General features: G+C 41.3%; 1 protein-coding gene across 1 annotated transcript; it reads left to right on the top strand.

The window, feature by feature from the left end:
* The first annotated feature begins 1,462 nt into the window (after positions 1 to 1,462).
* LOC124136470 lies at positions 1,463 to 2,821 on the top strand. The gene is made up of 2 exons (XM_046502389.2): positions 1,463 to 1,955; positions 2,174 to 2,821. Exons 1-2 carry the CDS (start codon positions 1,688 to 1,690, stop codon positions 2,311 to 2,313), a joined length of 408 nt encoding a protein of 135 aa, XP_046358345.1. The 5' UTR covers positions 1,463 to 1,687; the 3' UTR covers positions 2,314 to 2,821.
* The last annotated feature ends 18,517 nt before the right edge of the window (positions 2,822 to 21,338 follow it).

Below are 21,338 nucleotides of genomic sequence, written 5' to 3'. Positions count from 1 at the left end.
TCATACCCGTGTCTACTACATCCACGACTGAAGTTAGTCGCAACACCATATTCTTATAGTTACGTCAGTCATCCTTCAGGCTTACGAGATCGCCAAACAGAATCCACCGAGAGCGAATTACCCTCACTATTTCAGGGTGTTAGTCTTTACCATGGCTTTACACAGCAATTGTTGTATCAGAACAATCATGGAAGGATGTTTTTGGAGGTTCGACAGTTTTTGCCAGTCATTATCTTCTCGATGTGACTCTCGAGGACGTTGAAGGTGTACGAAGTTTTGGGCCATTGGTTGTGGCCTAGCAGGTTACCAACCCCCAACGCAAATAATGAACTCGCCCTATACAGAGCCAGCCTACTTCCATTTGCAGTCACTCTGTTTCCCACAGTGGAAGTATATTAGACAATCTTGTTTGTCAATGCCAGCTCTATGACGTAGTAAGTAAAGAATAAGCTGATTAGCTATTATTTTCTTTATTACTAAATGTGTATAGGGAATTTCTCTTTAATTCCTATGTTCAATCGTTTTGAGATTTGAACAATGGCGTTTTTTCTGAACTTTTCTGAACTGGTGTCGTATTTCAGGGTGTGAATTATTGAGGTTTCTGTATTCTGAAGGTTTACCCACCTCCAAACTGTCCAATACAGATGCATTAAGGAGTAATGCAGGATCACTTGCTAACTTGCCTCACCACTTTGGCTTCAGAAACCTCAAAAGTATGTTTTTCTAAGTGCTGGGGTGAGTGATGTGAAGAAGGTGACCTTAGGTGTCATCAAGGTCACAGGACAGCGGCGGTGGTCAGTAAAAGTGGGACTTTAGAACAACAACTTTATTTCTTCAACCAGGACCATCGCTTCCAGACAGTAGTTGATTACCAACAGAAGCAGATTGATTACATGTGCAATCACCTCAGGGTGGCACTTGCCAAGGTCACTGCATTCCGCAGTCTTGGTTATTTGTCCACCTCCAATTGGGATTTGGATTTTAAGTGCCTGTTCCTTTGTCAGCCATGGGCAGCTTCATATCTGTTCAACTTCAACAGCCAGATCTCCAATACCCATGCTAAGGTCTTGAGTTATTCTCAAGATAAAATGTCCCAAAAAGCTCTGGAGTATGTCTCCCAAGGCAGGCAACTACCATCTTAGACGTTTCCTCCCAGAAAGATCAGGCGCCCGATCAGTCTTCTTTACATGGCAGAGGACGCGGTAGAGGGAAATCACCAGGTGGAGCTCTTACCGTCTCCAGTTCATAGAAGGTCTGTTCCTAACAGACTTGGAACTCCTCAAAGATCCGAGGGACAGATGGCTCAAGATACTACGCCATCTGTCACCTGCTCCCCAGCAACCCCTCACACTGGCAGTGCTTCTGGGTCCAGGACTTGACAAGCAGAGGTCATCTACACCCGCGTCAAATCCTTACCTATCCAGTACACTACCACCTCACCTCAGGAGTCATCTCAGCTGGTGGACGGTAGAGTCAAACGTCTTATAAGTGTAGGATCAAAACCGAGGGCAAGTTTTTGATCTCACTTATGAACTGATCAAATAATATGAATGAGAAATAATTTTACTAATTGGTATTAACATGACTTCATTGATATTTACTGTTGAGAGTTTAACTGCAATACGCGGGGAGTTGTAACAATGAGCGCACGTGGTTCAAGCCAGTCGAATGAATTCCACTGAAGAGGATGGACGCAGACAACGATATATTTCTGACGCAGTCAGTTTTTAAAGAATTGGCATCCTGTGCTGAAGAAGACAAGGAAAGTGATGACTTTAAATTCCGTTTAGGAGATCCACTCTCCGAGCGTGAAATAACCTTACAAGTTACCGTCAAAAGCCTGTGCAAGACGTCCGGTATTGAGGGCATGAAGATAAACCATTCCTTGAGAGCCACGGCAGCCACTCGATTGTATCAAGGTGACGTTGATGAAGAAATGATTTGCGAAATTACCGGTAGGTTGATAAACATTTTAGTCCTGCAGTAATAAGAAATTGCTATTCAGCAAAAGTCATAACATATCAAAGAAATATTTTTTCCAAACCAGTAAGATGCTCTTTTTTATTTATGATATATGTGGTAATATTGGGGTTTTTGGAATCTGTAATAGTTTTTAAGTGTATTTGTATGCTGTATGTGTATTACTTTCAGTAATCTGAACAATTTGTTTCAGGACATCGGAGCGACGCCGTTCGAAATTACAGAACTTCTGACAACCAAAAGGCAACGGTCTCTGACATACTTAGTATTTTGAAAAAAATGAACTCGCCATCACGTGAAGAAGCTGATCCAAAAAGAGCAGATGACCAATGACCTGAAGACAAACTAAATCGAACTGTGACGCTCAATTTCATCTAATATCAATAAATAGTTGAGCCATGTTCTGTTGTTTTTTTTTCATGCAGAAAGGTAATTCAATACAGAGGGTATTTTTCGGGGCAAAAACCAGGCTTTCAGTAGAAAATCTCCCGGGATTTCTTGCAGAAAGCCCGGGGCTTACCCTAGGAATGCCCGGGGCTTACCCTGGGAATGCCCGGTAAACTACCAGTAGAGGTTTAGTCGGTAAAAGAAGACCCTGGCGAGACAATAGAGTGACGTCACTAGAGGTTTATAATGTGTCTCCTTAACAGATTATACCTGACACCCCACCTGTTCGTTGAAGTCTCTCTACAGGGTTGGGGTGCCCATCTGGAAGGCCAGATGGCCTCAGGGCTGTGGTCCAGCACACAGCACACTTGGCACATCAACAACCTCAAGTTAGAGGCAGTCATATTGGCGGTATCACACTGTCAGGAGTGCCTCTGGCACACTCAGTTCATCATCTCCATCGACAACATCATGGTGCTTTGGTGCCTGCGCAATCAAGGAATGACACACTGTCACGCCTACCTTCAACAGACGTTCCAGTTCTTCCATCTGGTAGATCTGGCCAAGCACATTACCGGTTGGTGGTACGTTCTGGCAGATGCTCTATCCAGGCCAGACAGGGTAGTTCCCACGAATGGAAGCTTCATACCGAGGTGTTTCATCTAGTATGTCAACGCCTAGGTCATCCCAACATCGATCTCTTCGCCACTTACCAGAACTACAAGATCTCAATTTATGTCTCCCTGATCCAAGACCCGCAGGCTTGGGCTGTGGATGCATTCAGCATCCTTTGGTAAGGACTAAGAGCATATACTTTTTAGCCACCAGGACATCTTCCCAAGGTGATGCAGAAGATGAGAACTCTGATTTTTATGGCCCAGTGAGAGGGTGGTTCGTAGACTTCAGAAATCTTGCAGGAAGTGATCCAATAACTCTACCATAGAGTTAGGGTGACCTAACATACTTCTACATCCGCACAGCAGGTTACCACATCCAACGCCAAGCAGGTTGCATCTGCACGCCTGGTTCATCTTATGAGAGTTCTAGGTTCAAAAGGTTTTCGGCGAGGGCAGCTAAGGCCATTGCTATGGAGCACAGACCTTCGACCCGAGGCCTTTACAATGATCAGTGTCGATCCAACAGAACCTTTTGTTAAGGAAAGGATCAGAACCCCACTACTACCTTGCCTGCTTATTCTGCTAAACAGCAGTTGGCTTGGTAAATCAATTTCTAGACTTTAGCTCTTGCTGTTTTTTACCAGGACGTCTTCATACTCCGCGGACAGGATTGGTTGAAGTAGTTGTAGAGTTGATGTCACTGAGGACTACATCTGAAGGTATGCCCTCTGTCTGATACAGATGCATTAAGGAGTAATGCAGGATAAGTAAAAACATAAGTAAAGTCTAAGTATTTTGTACATTTGTTTACTTACCCTGCATTACTATGCGTAAGGGCCCACCTGTAAAAGACCTATCTCCTAACAATTACTTTAGGTGCATGGGTGGCCCAGCTGTCTAAGGCGCCGCGATTTGCTGTGCAGAGTTGTGTCCCTTAGGCGTGCCAGAAACCTATGATTGTGGGTTCGAATCCCGGTTCGCCCCGATTATGTATGTTTCTAGGTTTGTCAGCACCATACCCATGCTCGTGGGTTTCACCGAAGTGGTTAACGTCTGAGACCTGCATCACTTCGGGCTTTCCTCCCACATTAAGCTGACACGCTGTGATATAACTGTAATCCTGTTAAAAGCGGTGTTAAACCCAACTCACTCACTCACATTCTGTCTTATGTCACATGCACCATGTGAACCATTCTGTGTATCACTTACCATTTCAATTGTATTTCGTGTTCATCTAGGAAGGAGATTAGGATGAATGTGTAAACTAAACGAGAAACAGCACTCAGCTGTACACAAACCTCCTCCCATATCTACCCGTCATTCAGTTAAAAAGTATGAATTAATATCACTTAAAAAGCATTTTGATTCAGTGATGGGAAGAAACTGTATCTGAAACTATTGTTTTCCTTGGAATAAAATATTCCAATATTGTGTTAGTTATTTAAAATAATAATATACGGTAGTCATAAGTGTGGCACTTGGGTATATTGCCAGATATGTTTTGAATATGGAGTAGTTTCAAGAGTCACCGTTTGAAGAAGTCTTACTATTTTGATCACCAAAACAGTATGTTGACATAAAATAGTCAAACTACAACAAATTGGACTTTTAATGTCAAAGTATGGCATTCAGGATATTTGTATCCGTTCTCTGTCAACTGTGGTTAGTTTCAAGGCAACGATAGTGGTAATTTGATTGTTGTTGCAGAGAGGTCGTACGATCTGTCTATCAGTTCACTAACTTTCTGTGTTGCATTTTCATTTTACAGTTGCGCATATTATTACTTAGATATTGAGTTGAGTTTATGATGGCAATAGCAATGGTTATGTCATGCCATTGAATGTTATGCATTACATGCACCATACCATACGATATTTTTTATGAAAGCTTTGTCCATTATGAATTTTAAATTTAACAGGCTAACCTGTGCTATGCATATATGGACTGTTAGTTATTTTAAGTTAAATACTCCAATGGGTGTTTATTTGTAGTTGATTTGGCTTAGAAACTTGAGTAGTTCACAATCGTATTCCGTTTCTCTCACTCGCCCAAATTTAACAATAAATGTTGTTCCTTTATCTGTTGTCGTGTTGTTATTGTCATTATAAATTACACATATAGTAATTATACGTTAAGAGAAGAGTAAATGACAGCTTGACCAGCACCTGTTGAAATATCCCATATCATCATTCACATTTGCAAAATATTTTATTGGTAAGTAGTATTGAGTTAGCTCCCATTGGATATTCTGGAAAGTTGGCATTTTGTGTTCAATTCTTTTGTCAAATATGAGTTTTTTTAGCTCCAAGATTATTGTGTTTGCATGATTATTGTTTTTTAAGCTGTACCGGAGTAAAACATTTTCTTTTGAAATATGAATGTTTATTTTCCCTTTATTGAGAAGACAGTATTCCATATTGGACCAGATGGGGCATACCTTTTGACATTCCCAAAATAGGTGTAAAATGGTTTGTCATTTGAGCAATAGCTACACAAGTCACTGTCCACGTATGCATTTATAAAGTAGCGATTTTTTACTTATTCTGCATGACTCCTTAATGCATTTACTGCTTACCTTATGTCAAAAGAGACAGTGCCTTGCGATGGTCCTGGTGAAAAAGAAAAGGCTGTTTCTATCTCAAGTCTGCTTTTGTAGGACCATCGCCACTATTCGTTTAATTTAGTGGTTAGCTTTCTGCTACCACACTAAATTACGTCTGCGATTGGTGATGTATTCCTTTCATATTACTTTCACTTGATTGTGTATTAATATGCGGGTGTTTTCAATGTTTTTCCCGCCACATGGTTCTTTGTTTCGTTGAATTTGCGTTACATTTGTTTACCCCTTACTGAGGTTGTCAAGTTTGTTTGCAATTCTCCGCTAGGTATTAACAGGCTTATGTATATTTAAATACCTGTAGCCTTTGGCGTTATATAGAGTTTTCATGTGTTTATAATTTGTACACTTTAAAAAACTCAAAAATATTTTGCTGATTGCAACCTGGTGTTTTTTCATCCACATGCTCAAGTCTATTTCAACAACAACTTCTAATTTTGCATAACACATGCTTGGGATGTGTACAAATTGTTTTGGTAACAAATCTTCTAAAGATCCTCATCCACGTTGCTTGGACTGCTCTCAAGTGTGCACTCCAAATTTCAAATGAAATTTTTTGTTCACCTCTTTCTCCACCGCGTTTCATCTTTTATAGACAGGTCACTCACAAACATATTTTACAGCAGTCCCATGTAGCGAGGAAGATGTCTCAGTCGCAGGACGCTGCCGGTCTCCATAACCACCCAACCCTTGCCGTCGGGTGGAGCTTTGTCCACAGTTATGGTGACTGCCGACATTCATTCACTTCCATGTTCTACTACCTTGGGCTCAATCATGTATATCGCACCTGTTTAAAATTTTCAGGCATCCATGGCCTTCACAGTGACAGTCCCAGAGATGCCGGCGCATGCGTCCTACGGCGCTTCTACTGGGTTGGTGCCAGCGCAAGTGCAAGCCACAATCAAGTCAACACCTATAAGCATCTCATAACAAGGGCTTGTGCCGAGCGTAGCGTCTGCCTATGGGCTCTCGGGTGATGTCATCGACACTAGGTCAGCTTAGAGCTGCACCTCCTGCCTACCCGGTAACGCAACAGATGAATGTGCAGCATACAACGCCCTACCAGAACAATTGGATGCATAACTTCATGCAATCCATGTGGCAGGCGTTTGCTTTTTCAATTGTGATGGATAGTCAACGAGGCGAGGTCGGAATTAACTGCTTCTTACTAGCTCCAGTTCGTAGGGGGCCTGTTTCAGACATATCAGGACCTCCTAAGAGTGCCGATGGATTGATGACTCAAGATCTTACGCCATCTGCGACCTGCCCTGCATCAATCACACACACTTCGCCAATGGCAAGTGTTGCTGGGGCTACTCACTTCAGCCCAGGATTTGCCAACAGGGGACGCCTACAACTGCATCCAATACAACAATTCCTGTCTCCTTACATCATTCTACCAGCCATCCGAAGGACTCACCTCAACTGGTTGACAATAGTCAAACATCTTAGGAGGCGTCTCCTTATCCGGACTGTCCCCGAATCTACATCTGTTCGTAGACACCTCCCTTCAGGGATTGGGTGCTCACTTACAGGGCCAGACAGCCTCAGGGCCGTGGTACGGCACCCAACAAACTTTGCACAAAAACAATCTAGAACAATCATTCTGGCCATCTCACATTGGCAGGAGCAGCTACAGTCCACCCAACTCGCAATATCCACTGTCAACAGTATGGTGGTGTGGTGCCTGCGCAATCAAGGGACATTGCACTCCCACTTCCTTTTTCAACAGACGTTCTGGTTCTTTCATCAAGTGGATCGTCTGGGTCCACCAGACAAGGTGGCTCCCACAGAGTGGAAACTTCACTCAGGTGCGTTCCAACTGGTGCTTCATCTCTTTGGGCAACCAAACATCGATCTGTTTACGACTCACCAGAACCACCAACTATGATGTATGGCTTGGGCGGTGGACTCATGCAGCATCTCCTGGGAAGGGCTAAGTCATATGCTTTCTCTCCTCATGATGACACAAAAGAGTAAAGAAACAAAGAGCCTTGCTCTGACTTTTATCGTGCCTTGGTGGCCAGCAGGGGGGTGGTTCGTCGACCACAAACACCTTGCAGAAGATGATCCACTACTGCTCCCAGAGTGGTCCAACCTACTCATCCACCCTCACAGCAAACTACCTCACCCAACACCAGACAGGATTCATCTGCATGCATGGTTTGTCTTATAAAGGCGTAAAGTGCCAAGGGCAATTAGGCGCATGCAGCTAAAGTCATTGCTTTGGCACATCGTCCCTCTACCAGGGGGGTTATACAATGACAAGTGGTGATCATTTGAAACCTTTTGTATTGCAAATAATCAAGATATCACGACAGCGTCACCTCAATTCTTAGGTGAATACCTCCTACACTTGCATACCAAAAAACACTTGAAGGCTAGCACCATTACAACATATTTTGTAGCGCTTAATTCAGTTTTGCTCATTCGGAAAAATTACAAAGTGACCAAAGTCCCGGAACTACAGGCAGTCCTTAGTACGCTCTTTCAGGCATGAGGATCAGAAGGCCAAATTCTGTTCCCCTGCGTTGGATTTGAATATTGTACTCTTAGGTTTGCACGGGCCCCACTTCAAGCCATTCAACACATACTCATTTTATGACCTCTCTAAGAAAACAATTTTTCTCTTGGCTTTATCCACTGCGGCGCAGGTGAGCAAGTTAAACGCACTTGACATCACCCGCTTCCGTTTTGAGCATGGTACGCAGGGTGCGGTACACCTTGGGATTTCATAGCAAAAAATCAATTTCCAGGCCAACCCGATCGTTCCTTCACCATCCCACCAGTCTTGACAATTGTGTGGGTTGAAGATGAGGGTGAACTCCTCTTGTGCCCGATATGCGCACCACAAGTTTTCATCCGCCACTCCGAAACGAGGCATGGCTTGTGGAAACACTTATTCATTGGCCTATCCCGTATGTCTTCCATTTTACTGTTTGTGTACACAGACTTATCCTCAATTCCCATGTTCCATCTGTAGATAAGATTAAACGAGTCCTACTGTCAAGCATTTTTATGCTTTTTCCGCCTTACTGTTACTTGACAATTTGTCTTTTCAGGTGGTTCGTTTATTGAGGTTTTGGACATCTGAAGGTATGCCCACCTCCATACCATCTGATACAGATGCATTAATGAGTAATTCAGGATAAGTAACCAATTTAGTAAAATCTAAATATTTTTCACAGTTGTATACTTACCCTGGATTGCTACTCCTAAGGGCCCACCCGTTGCGGACTTGCCTCTCCACTATAGCTTCAGAAACCTTTTTTTTGATAGCTTGTGCGACGAGCAGTAATATCATTTGATGTGAAGTCACATCTGGTCACATGACAGCGGTGATGGTCCAACAAAACTTGAGATTGAAACAGCTTTTTCTTTTTCACCGGACTGTCTCTAGGCCCTGTCTCTTTTGTTGTAAGGTAGGCAGTAAATGCATTAAGGAGTTAGTTAAGGAGTGCAGTATAAGTATAAAAATGTAAAACATATTTAGATTTTACTAAATTTGCAGGTAGAATATGATGTAATATTTGGTATTGAAACCACTGAAATGTGCATGACACCTAAACAGTATAAGATTGTAATGTTTATTGTCTGATTTGCAGATTTCACTTCTGAGCAGGAATTCCCATTTTTGAAAGTGTTGGTTCTTGATAATTTGTTTGTCCATAGTTTTTTATAGAAATATTGAGGACCTTTCCTGTTTTTTTTTAAAATGAACTAAGTTTCTTCAGCTACTGAATGCTCTGTTTCAAACAGTATTGCTTTATAGACTGGATCAGATAATTAAGATAATTAATTTTTATGTTGTAGAAAGTGTCCCTTTTCATCAATTAAAATTGGTAATAAATCTGATGCCTTTTTTAGACCATGATTGGTAGACGACCGTTTCCTTCCCCATGTGTATTCCAGCAGGAATGCCAACGGCAGGAATATTGTTATTTTCCAGACAGTCCACAAAGGCCTACCAGGACATCAGTAAATCTTCATAGAACTTATTGTTTCTCATTGCTTGAACATGTTTTCATAGTTAATATCCACCATATCATCCAGATCAAGAATTTTATGCCCAATAGTTCGAAAGGTTCCTGTGTCCAGGATAAATTCTATTTCAGGCAGAGTTTCATTTTCGATCTCTTCTACGACCCTATCCATATTAATTTTGTGTGATCTGTATTTACTTTTAAACCTGGAAAACGTGTGTCTTTACAATTTACATGCAAACAACATAGAGGCATCATTCAGAACCATCAAGTGAGCAGGTTGTGTCCTCTGCGTATGTGTACGAAGATACTCAATGTCACCAATGTTTATTCCCTTTATGTCCTGGCTATTTCTTTTAAGTATTGCTAGTATGTCTACGCATAGGATGAATGTATAAGATGATAGGGGTCTTCTTGACAGCATCCTCTTGATATGTCAAAGAATGAGGAGCCAAAACCATTTACAAGAACTGAGTGAATTCCATTGTAGAAAGTATGTATCCATTGTTTGATTGATTCTCCAAAGCCGAAGTAACTCTGTGTTTCATTTATGAAATTCCAATCGACAGTTTGGAATGCTTTTTCATAATCGATCAATAGTATTAGGCCTGAAATTGGATAATGTTCAGTACCGGGTATATTGCATAACATCATATATTCGTCTAGTTATTTCCCCAATGTATCACCCAGCCATGAAACCCTTCTGATCTTCGTTAATTGGTATTTCTAAAACAGATTTTATTCTACGTGATATAGCTATAGAAAACCTTATAGAAGACCGATAATAATAATAAAATTTGAAGCCAATTTTTGAGGTTTTGTTTTGGTTTATTCTTCCCCGCCCTTAAGGCGGGGAAGTATACGGGAAACGTTAAATTTGTGGCATGTATGTCGACATGTTGGTTTATTTGAAATTTCAAGCCACGCATTTACGGAAACAAAACATACAAATCATGTGCGTCGAATGTTGATGCTATTCTTTTCCAGCAATAAGAGATACTTCAAAATCGTCTTTATGTAGTTAATTGATGCATCTGACCGTTTCTGGTCATAAGCTGACATTATTAAACCATTCATGTGTAATCCGATGTCCTTTTTTCCTCAAGGACTAATTTTCTGATTTTCACGGTGTATACAAAAGAAGAACTGTGCTCCGGAGATAGTACATAACAGCATAATAAAAATTATGTCTGAATATGCTTATTCATGAACAACGACGACATCTCAATTTAAATGTAATATGGCTGAATTCCATATTCTACATACCACACTTTTGATTGTTTGGATGCTCATGTTCACTGGAAATATTTGGAAGAGTTAACCCCCGTGTGTGTTTTTTAATCAGTGCACCGCACATAACCACATGTGAAACGTTTGGTAGCAAAGTCAAAGCAAAATCGGAGTAGTGTGTCAGCGAATTTGCATCAAGGCTGTAGTATTTTTCCACCATTTAATGGAATTCAATGTACAGCCGTAGCTCTGGTCATTCATATATTTTGTGTCCCATAGCTCAAATCTATTTGCGTCTGTACCGTGTTCCACTGACCTCGATAACCTGTTGGATGAAGGCACAGCTCTCTACAGCCACAAAGTTAACACCGAAGGCTATGAGGAGTATTTAGGTCATAATCAGTCCCCAGCAGCCACTGCCTCAAGCGATATTGTCTACATAACAGATCAGTTTTATGGTTCCGTCACAGGTGCTCCAAATATTGAAGCAGGGAAAACAAATTCCATAGAATCATTTCAAAAAGCAATATTGATATCCCCGTCACTTTTGGTAACTTTTAATGATGTCTCCATTGCAATTTTTACGGATTTCGATTCGTATGCATTATTTGACTGTCATCAGCGGAATGGTCTTGGTCAGATTGATCCGAATGGACAAGCGGTTTTACTTCTGTTTAGTAGTATGGATGAATTGTCATGTTACATCTTAACAGTATATATATATCAGGCTACTATGCTTGTCGTAAGAGGCGTCGATCCCAATTGCGTGGATCGATGCTCATGATATTAGGCACTGGATTGTCTGGCCCAGACTCGATTATTTACTGACCGCCGTCATATAGCTGGGATATTGCTGAGTGCGGCGTTAAACGACAAACCAATCAATCATCATCATATGAACTCAAACCAGTCATTGTTACAAGTAAACCACATTCCACAACAGTTACTGACACTGGATAAAAAACAGTATATAGAAAAAAACCAAGTAACTCAACACATCATGATCACAATTACTATTCTTTGAAAGAAAGAAATACAAAAAAAAACTGACCAAAAAACGTAAAACAAGAGACGAGGAATCTCCGTTATTGATTAGTCCCGGTATTGAAATGTTCTCCAACTACGTGATAATATTTTGAGTATGTGCATCTGTGGTTGTGACAAAAAGACCTTATCTAGTATGACTTTTTTTGCCATATGGAGCCCTTAGTATATTCATTTACATTATTATAACCAAATGCTAAATGTAAAAAGAATGTGATCTATTTTTTGAGTATGTGCATCTGCCAATGTTGTTGGCAGTTTTGATACTATTTCCACATGTTTACATTTGTGCCAGAAATTGCTTCCATTTCCTTCGATCTACTTTTTAAATAAAGACCCAGGTAAGAATAGGTCTTCAGCAACCTATGCTTGCCGTAAGAGGCGACGAACAGGATTGGGTAGTCAGGCTCGCCGATTTGGTCGATGCATAACATCATATTCCAATTGCGTAGTTCGATGCTCTTGGTGTCAATCACTGGATGATCTGGTCCAGACTGGATTATTTACAGACCTCCGTCATATGGCTGGAATAATGCTGAGTGCGGCGTTAAACAAGAAACTATTTTTAAATAGACCTACCCTATGCAAATGTATCAACTGTATTGCCCAATACTCAAAATAAATAATATTTTTTTCCACAACAGCGTTGTGTTATTTGTGGTTAATATAATTATGCTCCATCATGCCTTTCAGGAACATCATAATTATGCGTTTGTGAGGCATCACATATGGCGGGGAACTTTGATGCTCTGCATCAATGTTTTCTTGTTCACTTCTGGTACTCATGTAATTAGTTTTCGTGTTGTGAGATGGATAGTTTACCAGTTTTGTACATGTTGTATGCAAAATTTAGATCTTATTAAGTATTTACCTATATCATTCCAAAAGAATTTTCAGAATTCCCCAGTAAACCTGTCCAGTCCCAGACTTTTCCCATTTTTCAGCCATTTAACTGCTTCGAGGAAATCATCATAATTCAGTTCGCCTTCAATTTTGTGAGAAAACTCACCAGATAGTTTTGGAACTTCAAGTTTACTGAGCAGGGTTTCCAGCTGAATCCTTGACACGTCATGTTTAGAGTAGAGATTACCATGTAACTTGCTTACTTCCTTTCAAATATTTTCCTATCGGTCTATAATGTTACTTTGGTTATCTTCTATTTGATTTATTGAGGTAGTTTCTAGATGCTAAACTTAGACTAAGGAATTATTTGGATGTTTTTTCGTCGTGTTCTATTCATGTTTCCTTAGATCGAACCATTCTTCCCTGAGTTCTAATTTTCATTATTTCTTTTCTCTCCTTCTTGAGTTAATCTATTTCACAAAGAATTGTCAGTTTGGTATCTTTGACGTCAGTTTCATCCAATTCCTCATGTTTTGTGTGTAATTTCCACCGTTTCATGTTTTCTTTTCTGATACAATGAATATTGTATAGTTTTGACTGGGATAATTAATATGATCATTTCCCATAGAAGTTCATTATTTATTGAGACGTTACCTTCTTTACATCTGTACTGATTTATTGTTCCCTTAATAGTTGATTTTTCTAACTTAGCATATTTTTTGTCTTTGAGAAGTGAACTCTAAAATTTCAAAACACCTTTTCCACACTGCAGTGGTTGCAGTGTCATTTATATATTCAGTGATATTTTCACCACGTTTAACCTGATTTTCTGGGGGTTTTTTGTTTGCAGAACCATGTTAATGTCTACCACCCGCATTATCGAACAAATCTGCTCATTCTCTTGGATACCAGCAGCCTGTTAGTCAAAATCTCCTGTGTCTTTCTCAGCAGAGGGGGAAATCAGTCTGGATACTGATCCTCGTCTCCCCCAGTAGCTTCTTGGAGTCAAAGACAGCTTCTCTATTTGGCATGTTTTCAAACGTAGCTATGATATTATGAGGTTTTGCGGGACGATTTTGACGTTGATTCTGAGAGAGGTAACCTGTGGACTATTTTAAAAAACATTACGTCCACCCTGTTCTGGTGAAAGTTCAGTGTATTCACGAAAAATTCTCTCAGCTCCCGTATTTTCTTGAGGAGTTTCTAGAATTCCGTACATTAACAAATTTGATTTCCTGTCATGAATTTCTTTGAGAATTACCTATCTCTCACAAAAAAACAGGTGACTTCTTTTCATCTGAAAGAGCTTCACGTAGCTGTTTGATTTCAGCCTCGTGTATTGATAAACAATGTTTACGAGCCTTGCTTAGCAATTTTAATTCCCTTTTTGCAATGTTTTGAATTTTCACCTTGGTTTGGCTATCCTTTTGTCAAGTGTCTGTTTTGTTGACGTAAGTTATTGAAACAGAAAATGCAAAATGTTTCTTATCAAATTGGTGTACTCTTTTCCTACTGACTGTCTGTAAATATGTTTTCTGTTGACAGAAGGTCTCCATATGTTGAAAGAAAGACTCAGCCCTCTCACTCTGTGTGGACATCTCCTTCTGACAAGCAGAAAGCTGACTCTTCTGTTTTAGAAAGGGACTCTTTGAGAGAAAGATCAAGATCAACGTCTGGACATCAGGATTACTTTCCTTCTGAACACAGGAAAGTGAAAAACAAATTAACATTAAATGAACGTTTTGGCTTGACCGAAAAGAAATTTGAACTTGAGGAAAACATAACTATTGGACTTCAGCGTAATCCTCACATCCCAATATCAACAGCTGTAAATGTTAAAACAACAAATTTTGATTTTCACAATTTTTTGTTGAAAAGGCGTGCCAGTGAAGGCCGCAAGCCAATTTTTGATCGAGATGAAATCAAGTCATTCCATCATGATGACAACCTTGATGACCCAGATGAGTTTGAAAGGAGAATTATCACTGTTCTGTCACCCAAACCATATAGTAGTTTTAGAAGTAGACAGGACCTGAGTGCTGATTCAACTGGTGTGGACTACAGCATTAGAAGATCTTTGAGCACTACATCCAAACAAGAAGAAAGGAGTTTGAAAAGAACTCATCAGCTATCTACATATCACAGCAGGTACTGTACAATTTTTTATTTATCCTGCATTACTCCTTAATGCATTCACTGCTTACCTTGCGACAAAAAACGGGACAGCATACCGGCGATGGTCCTGGGTGAAGAAATTAATAAACTGTTCGTAGTCCCACTTTTTACGACCACCGCTGCTGCCCTGTGACCTCTGTGACCTTAGGCAGTGATGTGAAGAGGTGACCTGTCTCGCTACAGCATGGACGTGTACCAGCGGAGCTCTGGTTTTGGATTTTTTTTTACCTTCAGTTTTCGTCTACAATTCTAAAATTGATCTGTGACGGGTGATGTATTCTTTTCATATTACTTTCAACATGTTGTGCAGTTTTATATGATTTATTTAGGTGTAAAAAGACTCTGTCTTTTTTCCTGCCACATGCTGTTTGTTCACCACCATTTTGAATTGTGTTACAATTGTTTGCCTGCCAAGGTAGTCAATTTGTTTACAATTCTCAACTACGTATGTATAACATAATTATATGTTCTTAAATACAACTGACTTTGGCGTTACATTGAGTTGCGTATATACAAATTATTGAATACACTTTCAACTTGTTACAATATTTTGCGGATAGATTAATATAATTCTACGGCAGTCTTCCAGTCCCACTTCATCCAAAAAAGTCTTGAATTTGCTTGCATGTTGTACTAATTGCTGTGGAAAACAATTTGCCAAAGATACTCATCCACGTTGTCTGGCATGCACGCAAGTTTGTGCACCAAACTATAAATGTCTCTTTTGCGTAAATATCTCTCTAATGAGTTTTACAATTTATAGGCAGGTCACTCACAAACATATTTTGCAGCAATCCCGTCATGAGACAAGGAAAATGTCATAATCGTTGAATAGTGAGGGACATGGTTCGGTCATTACTACGCAACCATTATCTTCAAGGGGTAATATGTCGGCTGTTACTGTCACTGCTGAAGTGCACACTCCGACGAAAACTTCAAATTCAGAGGATTTTGTGAGTATCATAATTGACTTTCAGCCGCCTGAGAAATCTACATCTGCGAGATCTGCGCCTATGTATCAGATGCCTGTGTCAGTTACATCTACAGCACAGATCTTACATCTACTCCAGCGCCTAACGTATATAATACACCCATTGTGCGTCATAATACAGCGCATTCATCGTTGAGTAGTACCAGTACGCCTGGGCATACTTGGACATTGACGCATGACTCTTATTCACCAGGTGGTTCATCTAAACTATCGGTCAGAGGTAGCACTACACATCGGAGTAGAAGTTGTTCACCATCTAGACGCACACGTCAACATCATCCTGATTCGTCAGACTATTCTAATGTTGAAGAGGGAGATTCCTTGATAGAATGGAATACTCATCTCGGTCTGGCACAAGTACATGAATGGGTAGTGGACCGCCTCACTTCAGTGCCTTCCCTGGGTAACGGGGTGGATAAAAAAGATACAATATGGACACATCCTATGTCGATCCTGGTCGACCCTATGATGACAGATGTGATTAGATCTTTGGATGAAGACTTCTCAAGGCTGACGCTTACGCCGCCATTTAAGCCACTTAAGTTTAGGAAGGATGAATTTCCTATCCATGGTTTTGAGGCAGCAGACCAGGCACATAGTTTGGATGAGGATATACAGAGAATGGCAGGCCTATCAAGGCCTACTACTCTCAAGGTTCAGGATACCAGAGTTGCATTTATTGAAACGGAAATTCGAAGGGTATTAAAACCTAACCCTTACCGACTAAATCATCTCCAAACTATAGTTGATTTTCAACAGCGTCTGATTGACCATTTGAGAAATCAACTTAAAGCTGCATTGCCAGAAATAACTGTCACACAGAGGCTTGGCTATTTAGCCCTATCTACTTGGGACTTGGAGTTTAAGCGCAGGCTGCTGCGTCAACCTTGGTCTTCAATGTCCCTGTTCAATGGACAGATTACGGACACGCACGCCAAAGTTTCCAGTTATGCTAGGGATGAGACGGCACTCAAGGCTTTGGAGCATGTTTGTCACAGTTAATCCCAGCGATCAGGCAATTACAGGCCTGGACGCGAGTCTCTCAAGGAAGGTCAGACGCAGGATTCCTTTTGTGGGAAAGGGCGTGGCAGAGCGTGGTAAATACCACAGTAGGGGAGGTGATAAGAGGGGTAAACACTGAGATGTTGGACAGTCACGACAGTCCCGCCCCCAGCCGTCCAAATTGGCGATACCCTCGTAGACGGGAGACTGAATCAATTTGAAGACCTGGAGCAGCCCCAAGGAAGCTTACGTTCCCAACGTACTACGTCATGGTTGCCAACTAGACGTAGAGGTACTTCCACCGTTGACCACCGGCTTCTCTTCCTTGGAATTATCCAAGAAGGCAACATCTGCTATTAAAGGCCAACATGAACATTCTGTTGGAAAAGAGAGCCATAGAGATTGTACACACACCTGTGTTAACATCGGGTTTTTATTTCCACATCTTCCTGGTACCCAAGAAGGACTCAGACAAGATGAGAATGATACACAATCTCTCTGTTTTCAACCAACATTGCCTGAAGCATCAACCCTATTTCTGCCTCATCACGTTGAGACTACTCAGAACCAGCATAAAGGCGTTTGATTCCTTGATCAGTCTCGATCTGCAGGATGCATATCTGCATATACTGATCCATCCCACCGACCGCAGGTTCCTCAGATTCCAGTTCAATGGTGTTCACAACCAGTGGGCAGTGCTCCAATTTGACATTTCAGTGGCCCCTTGGCTATTTACATGAGTAATGAAGCCCATAACTGCATTTCTGCACCAGAGGAACATTTGGTTCGAGTTGTACATAGACGACTGACTCCTGTGTCATCAACACATGCAGACGTTAGTACGCCACCGGGATTTCACAAGAAGGCAGCTACCAGGATCACTAATCAGTTCCAAGGGACAGATGGCACAAGATTTTACGACTCCTGTCACCTGCTCTTTATCAACCACGCACACTTCACCAGTGGCAAGTGTTGTTAGGGTTACTCACCTCAGCCCAGTATCTAACCAGCAGAGGCCGATTACAATTACGCCCAGTTCAACAATTCCTGGACCCTTACATCAGGCGTCAGGATCCACTCAAGGCCATCACTCTACTGGCTCAACTAAGGCCTTACCTAATTTGGTGTACAGTAGAGTCGAATGTCTTAGGAGGAGTCTCTTTATCCAGGTTATCCCCGAATCTACACCTCTTCGTAGATGCCTCCCTTCAGGGATGGGGTCTTGGTTGATGCATGTCATCGATCCAAATTGCATGGATCAATGCTCATGATATTAATAACTGGATTGTCTGGTCCAGACTCGATTATTTACAGACCGCCGTCATATAGCTGGAACATTGCTGAGTTAAACAATAACGGCGTTAAACAACAAACAAACCAAACCAAATCAGGGGTGGGGTGCGCACTTGCAAGGCCAGACAGCCTCAGGGCTATGGCCAGGCGCTCATTGAAAGTGGCACATGAACAACTTGGAGTTGAAAGCTTTAATTCTGGCCATATCTCATTGGCAGAATCAACTACAGTCAGCCCAATTCGCAGTATCCACAGACAACAGCACTGTGGTGTGGTGTCTGCGCAATCAGGGAACAATGCACTCCCACTCTCTACTTCAACAGACATTCAGGTTTTTACATCTACCGTATCGCCTGCAACTACAGTTCATAGTTCATTCTGGCTGATGCTTTATCTTGTCCAGACAGGGTGGCCACAACAGAGTGGAAACAGAAGCATTCTAGTTACTGCTTCAGAAGTTGGGGCATCCAAACATCTACCTGTTTCCAACTTGCCAAAATAACTCATGACGTATGTCTCCCTGTTACCTGATCTGAAGGTTTGGGCGGTGGATGCGTTCAGCATTCCTTGGGAAGGACTAAAAGCGTATGCTTTTCCACCACCAGTGTTACTTCCCAGGGTAATACAAAAGATCAAGGAGACAAGGAGACTTGCTCTGCCTTTGGTCGCGCCTTGGTGGCCGGCCGGTGGTTCATCGAGCTCAGAAATCTAGCAGAAGACGATCCACTACCCCTCCCACAGTGGTCCAACCTACTCATCCACCCTCACAGCAACTTGCCTCATCCAACACCAGACAGGTTTTGTCTGCACGCTTGGTTCGTCTTAAAAATGCGCTAAGTGCAAAGGGCTATTCAACACGAGCAGCAAAAGCTAAAACGTTAGCTCATCGTCCCTCTACCAGAGTTCTATAGGCTGACAAGTGGGGATAGTTTGAAACCTTTTACAAGGCAAAAAGTCAAGACACAACTACTGCGTCATCACAGTTTTTAGCTGAATACCTCCTACATTTGCATACCCAAAGACACTTGAAAGGTAGCACCATTAATACGTACTTGGTTGCACTTAACTCAGTGTTGGCCGTTTCGGAAAATTGCAAGATGATTAAGGTCCCGGAACTACAGGCCCTACTACGCTCATTCAGGCTTGAGGATCAGAAGGCCAAGTTCCGCCCACCTGCTTTTCACTTGAACGTTTTACTTGAGGTTTGTGAGGGTCCCCCCCTTCGAGCCCCTCTATGCATCCTCATTTTATGACCTCACCAAGAAAACAGTGTTTCTCTTGGCATTAGCTACAGTGGCACAGGTGAGCGAACTACATGCGATCAACATCACCCGGGTTCGTTTTGAGCATGGAACGCATGGAGCGGTGCATCTCGGGTTGTGCTGAGATTTTATTGCAAAGAATCAATTACCCGGCCAACCCGATCATTCCATCACCATCCCACCAATATTGACTAAGATGAGGGATAACTTCTATTATGTCTGATACTGGCACTGCGAATTTTCATCGGCCATTCCAAGACTAGGCGTGGTTTGAGGAAGCGGTTATTTATACATGTGTCTACTATGTCCATGACCATATCTCTATGGTTACGCGCAATCATCCTTCAGGCTGATTCGATCGCCAATCTGGATCCGTCGAGAGCGAATAAGCCTTATGAAATCTGGGCAGTAGCCTCTACCATGGCTTTACACAGCAATTGTGCTAATAAAAGGATGTTGTTGGAGGTTCGACAGTTTTTGCCAGTCATTATCTTCTCGATGTGACTCTCGAGGACGTTGAAGGTGTGCGAAGTTTTGGGCCATTGGTTGTGGCCTAGCAGGTTACCAACCCCCGACGCAAATAATGAACTCGCCCTATACAGAGCCATTCCAATTTCAGGTGCAGTGGCTCAGATTTCGCCAGTGGAACAATATTAGACAATTAATTGTCTACAAGGCTCTATGATGTAGTAAGTAAAGATTTAGCTGATGAGGTAGTTTTGTCTTTATTACTACTCTTTAATTCAAATGTTCAATTGTGTTCACATTGAAATAACCCGACCGTAATGGCGTTTTTCTGAACTTTTCCGCTTCACGGTTTATCGGCCAACTGGTGTCGTATATTCAGGGTGTTAATTATTGAGGTTTCTGTATTTTGAGGGTTTCCCACCTCCAAACCGTCTGGTACAGATGCATTAAGGAGTAATACAGGATAAGTAAAACATTTAGTAAAATGTAAATATTTTTTACATTTGTATACTTATCCTGCATTTCTACGTTTAAGGCCCACCCGTCGCAGACTTTCCTCCCCACTTTGGCTTCAGAAACCTCAAAAGTATGTCTTTCTTAAGCCTGGGTGACAGGCAGTGATGTGAAGAGGTGACCTAAGGTCACAGAGGTCACAGGACGGTGGTGGTCGTAAAAGTGGGACTTCGAACAGTTTATTAATTTCTTCACCCAGGACCATCGCCGGTACGCTGTCATTAAGGAGTAATGCAGTATAAGTAAGTATACAAATGTAAAAAATAATTAGATTTTACAAATTTTGAACTTCATTTGGTTAAATCTGTTATAGCTCAGTTGACTGAAAGTCATGTCAGCATACAGTCAAGTCCAGTTTATCCGACATTGTTGGTTGCATATGATTATGTCGGATTAATGAGTATGTTGGATAAACGAAATTAAGCAGTATAAATGTTTGTGATCGAAAATTGGACAACTACATGATAGATAACGATACGAACACGTAGGAAAATGAAAAATGAAATATTCATATTGTTGTGTTACATTGTCAGCGGAATATGTTTTCTAATCATGCAACCACTAAAGTTTAACACAAAACTACTGTTACGGACTGTATGACTGATTCAAAATTGACTGATTTTTAAAGAATATTCTGGAATGGAAGTAGCTAATTTGAAACTAGTGCTGCAATGCTGAAGAAAGCTGCTTTCTTAGTGGCTAATATCGACTTCCTGTTGATTTTATTGGTCGTTCAAAGTTCGCGAAGGTCGTTCTGACGTGACCAGTAATGGGATGTCCTCCTGTAGCGAGATTTTTATGAGATTGAGGTAATCTAGGCATGTGATTAATCCTGTTTTGTTTATTTAAAGCTGTAATTGTTTATTGCCAAGCAAGTTTATCTCTGCAGCCATTGAAATATACAGCTACTCGCCGACTCGTCTTGAATCAAAA

This window comes from Haliotis rufescens, unplaced genomic scaffold (genome assembly GCF_023055435.1).
Source record: "Haliotis rufescens isolate VD_foot unplaced genomic scaffold, xgHalRufe1.0.p SCAF_1, whole genome shotgun sequence".
NCBI lineage: Eukaryota > Metazoa > Mollusca > Gastropoda > Lepetellida > Haliotidae > Haliotis > Haliotis rufescens.
This window is presented reverse-complemented; position numbering and strand designations above follow the sequence as displayed.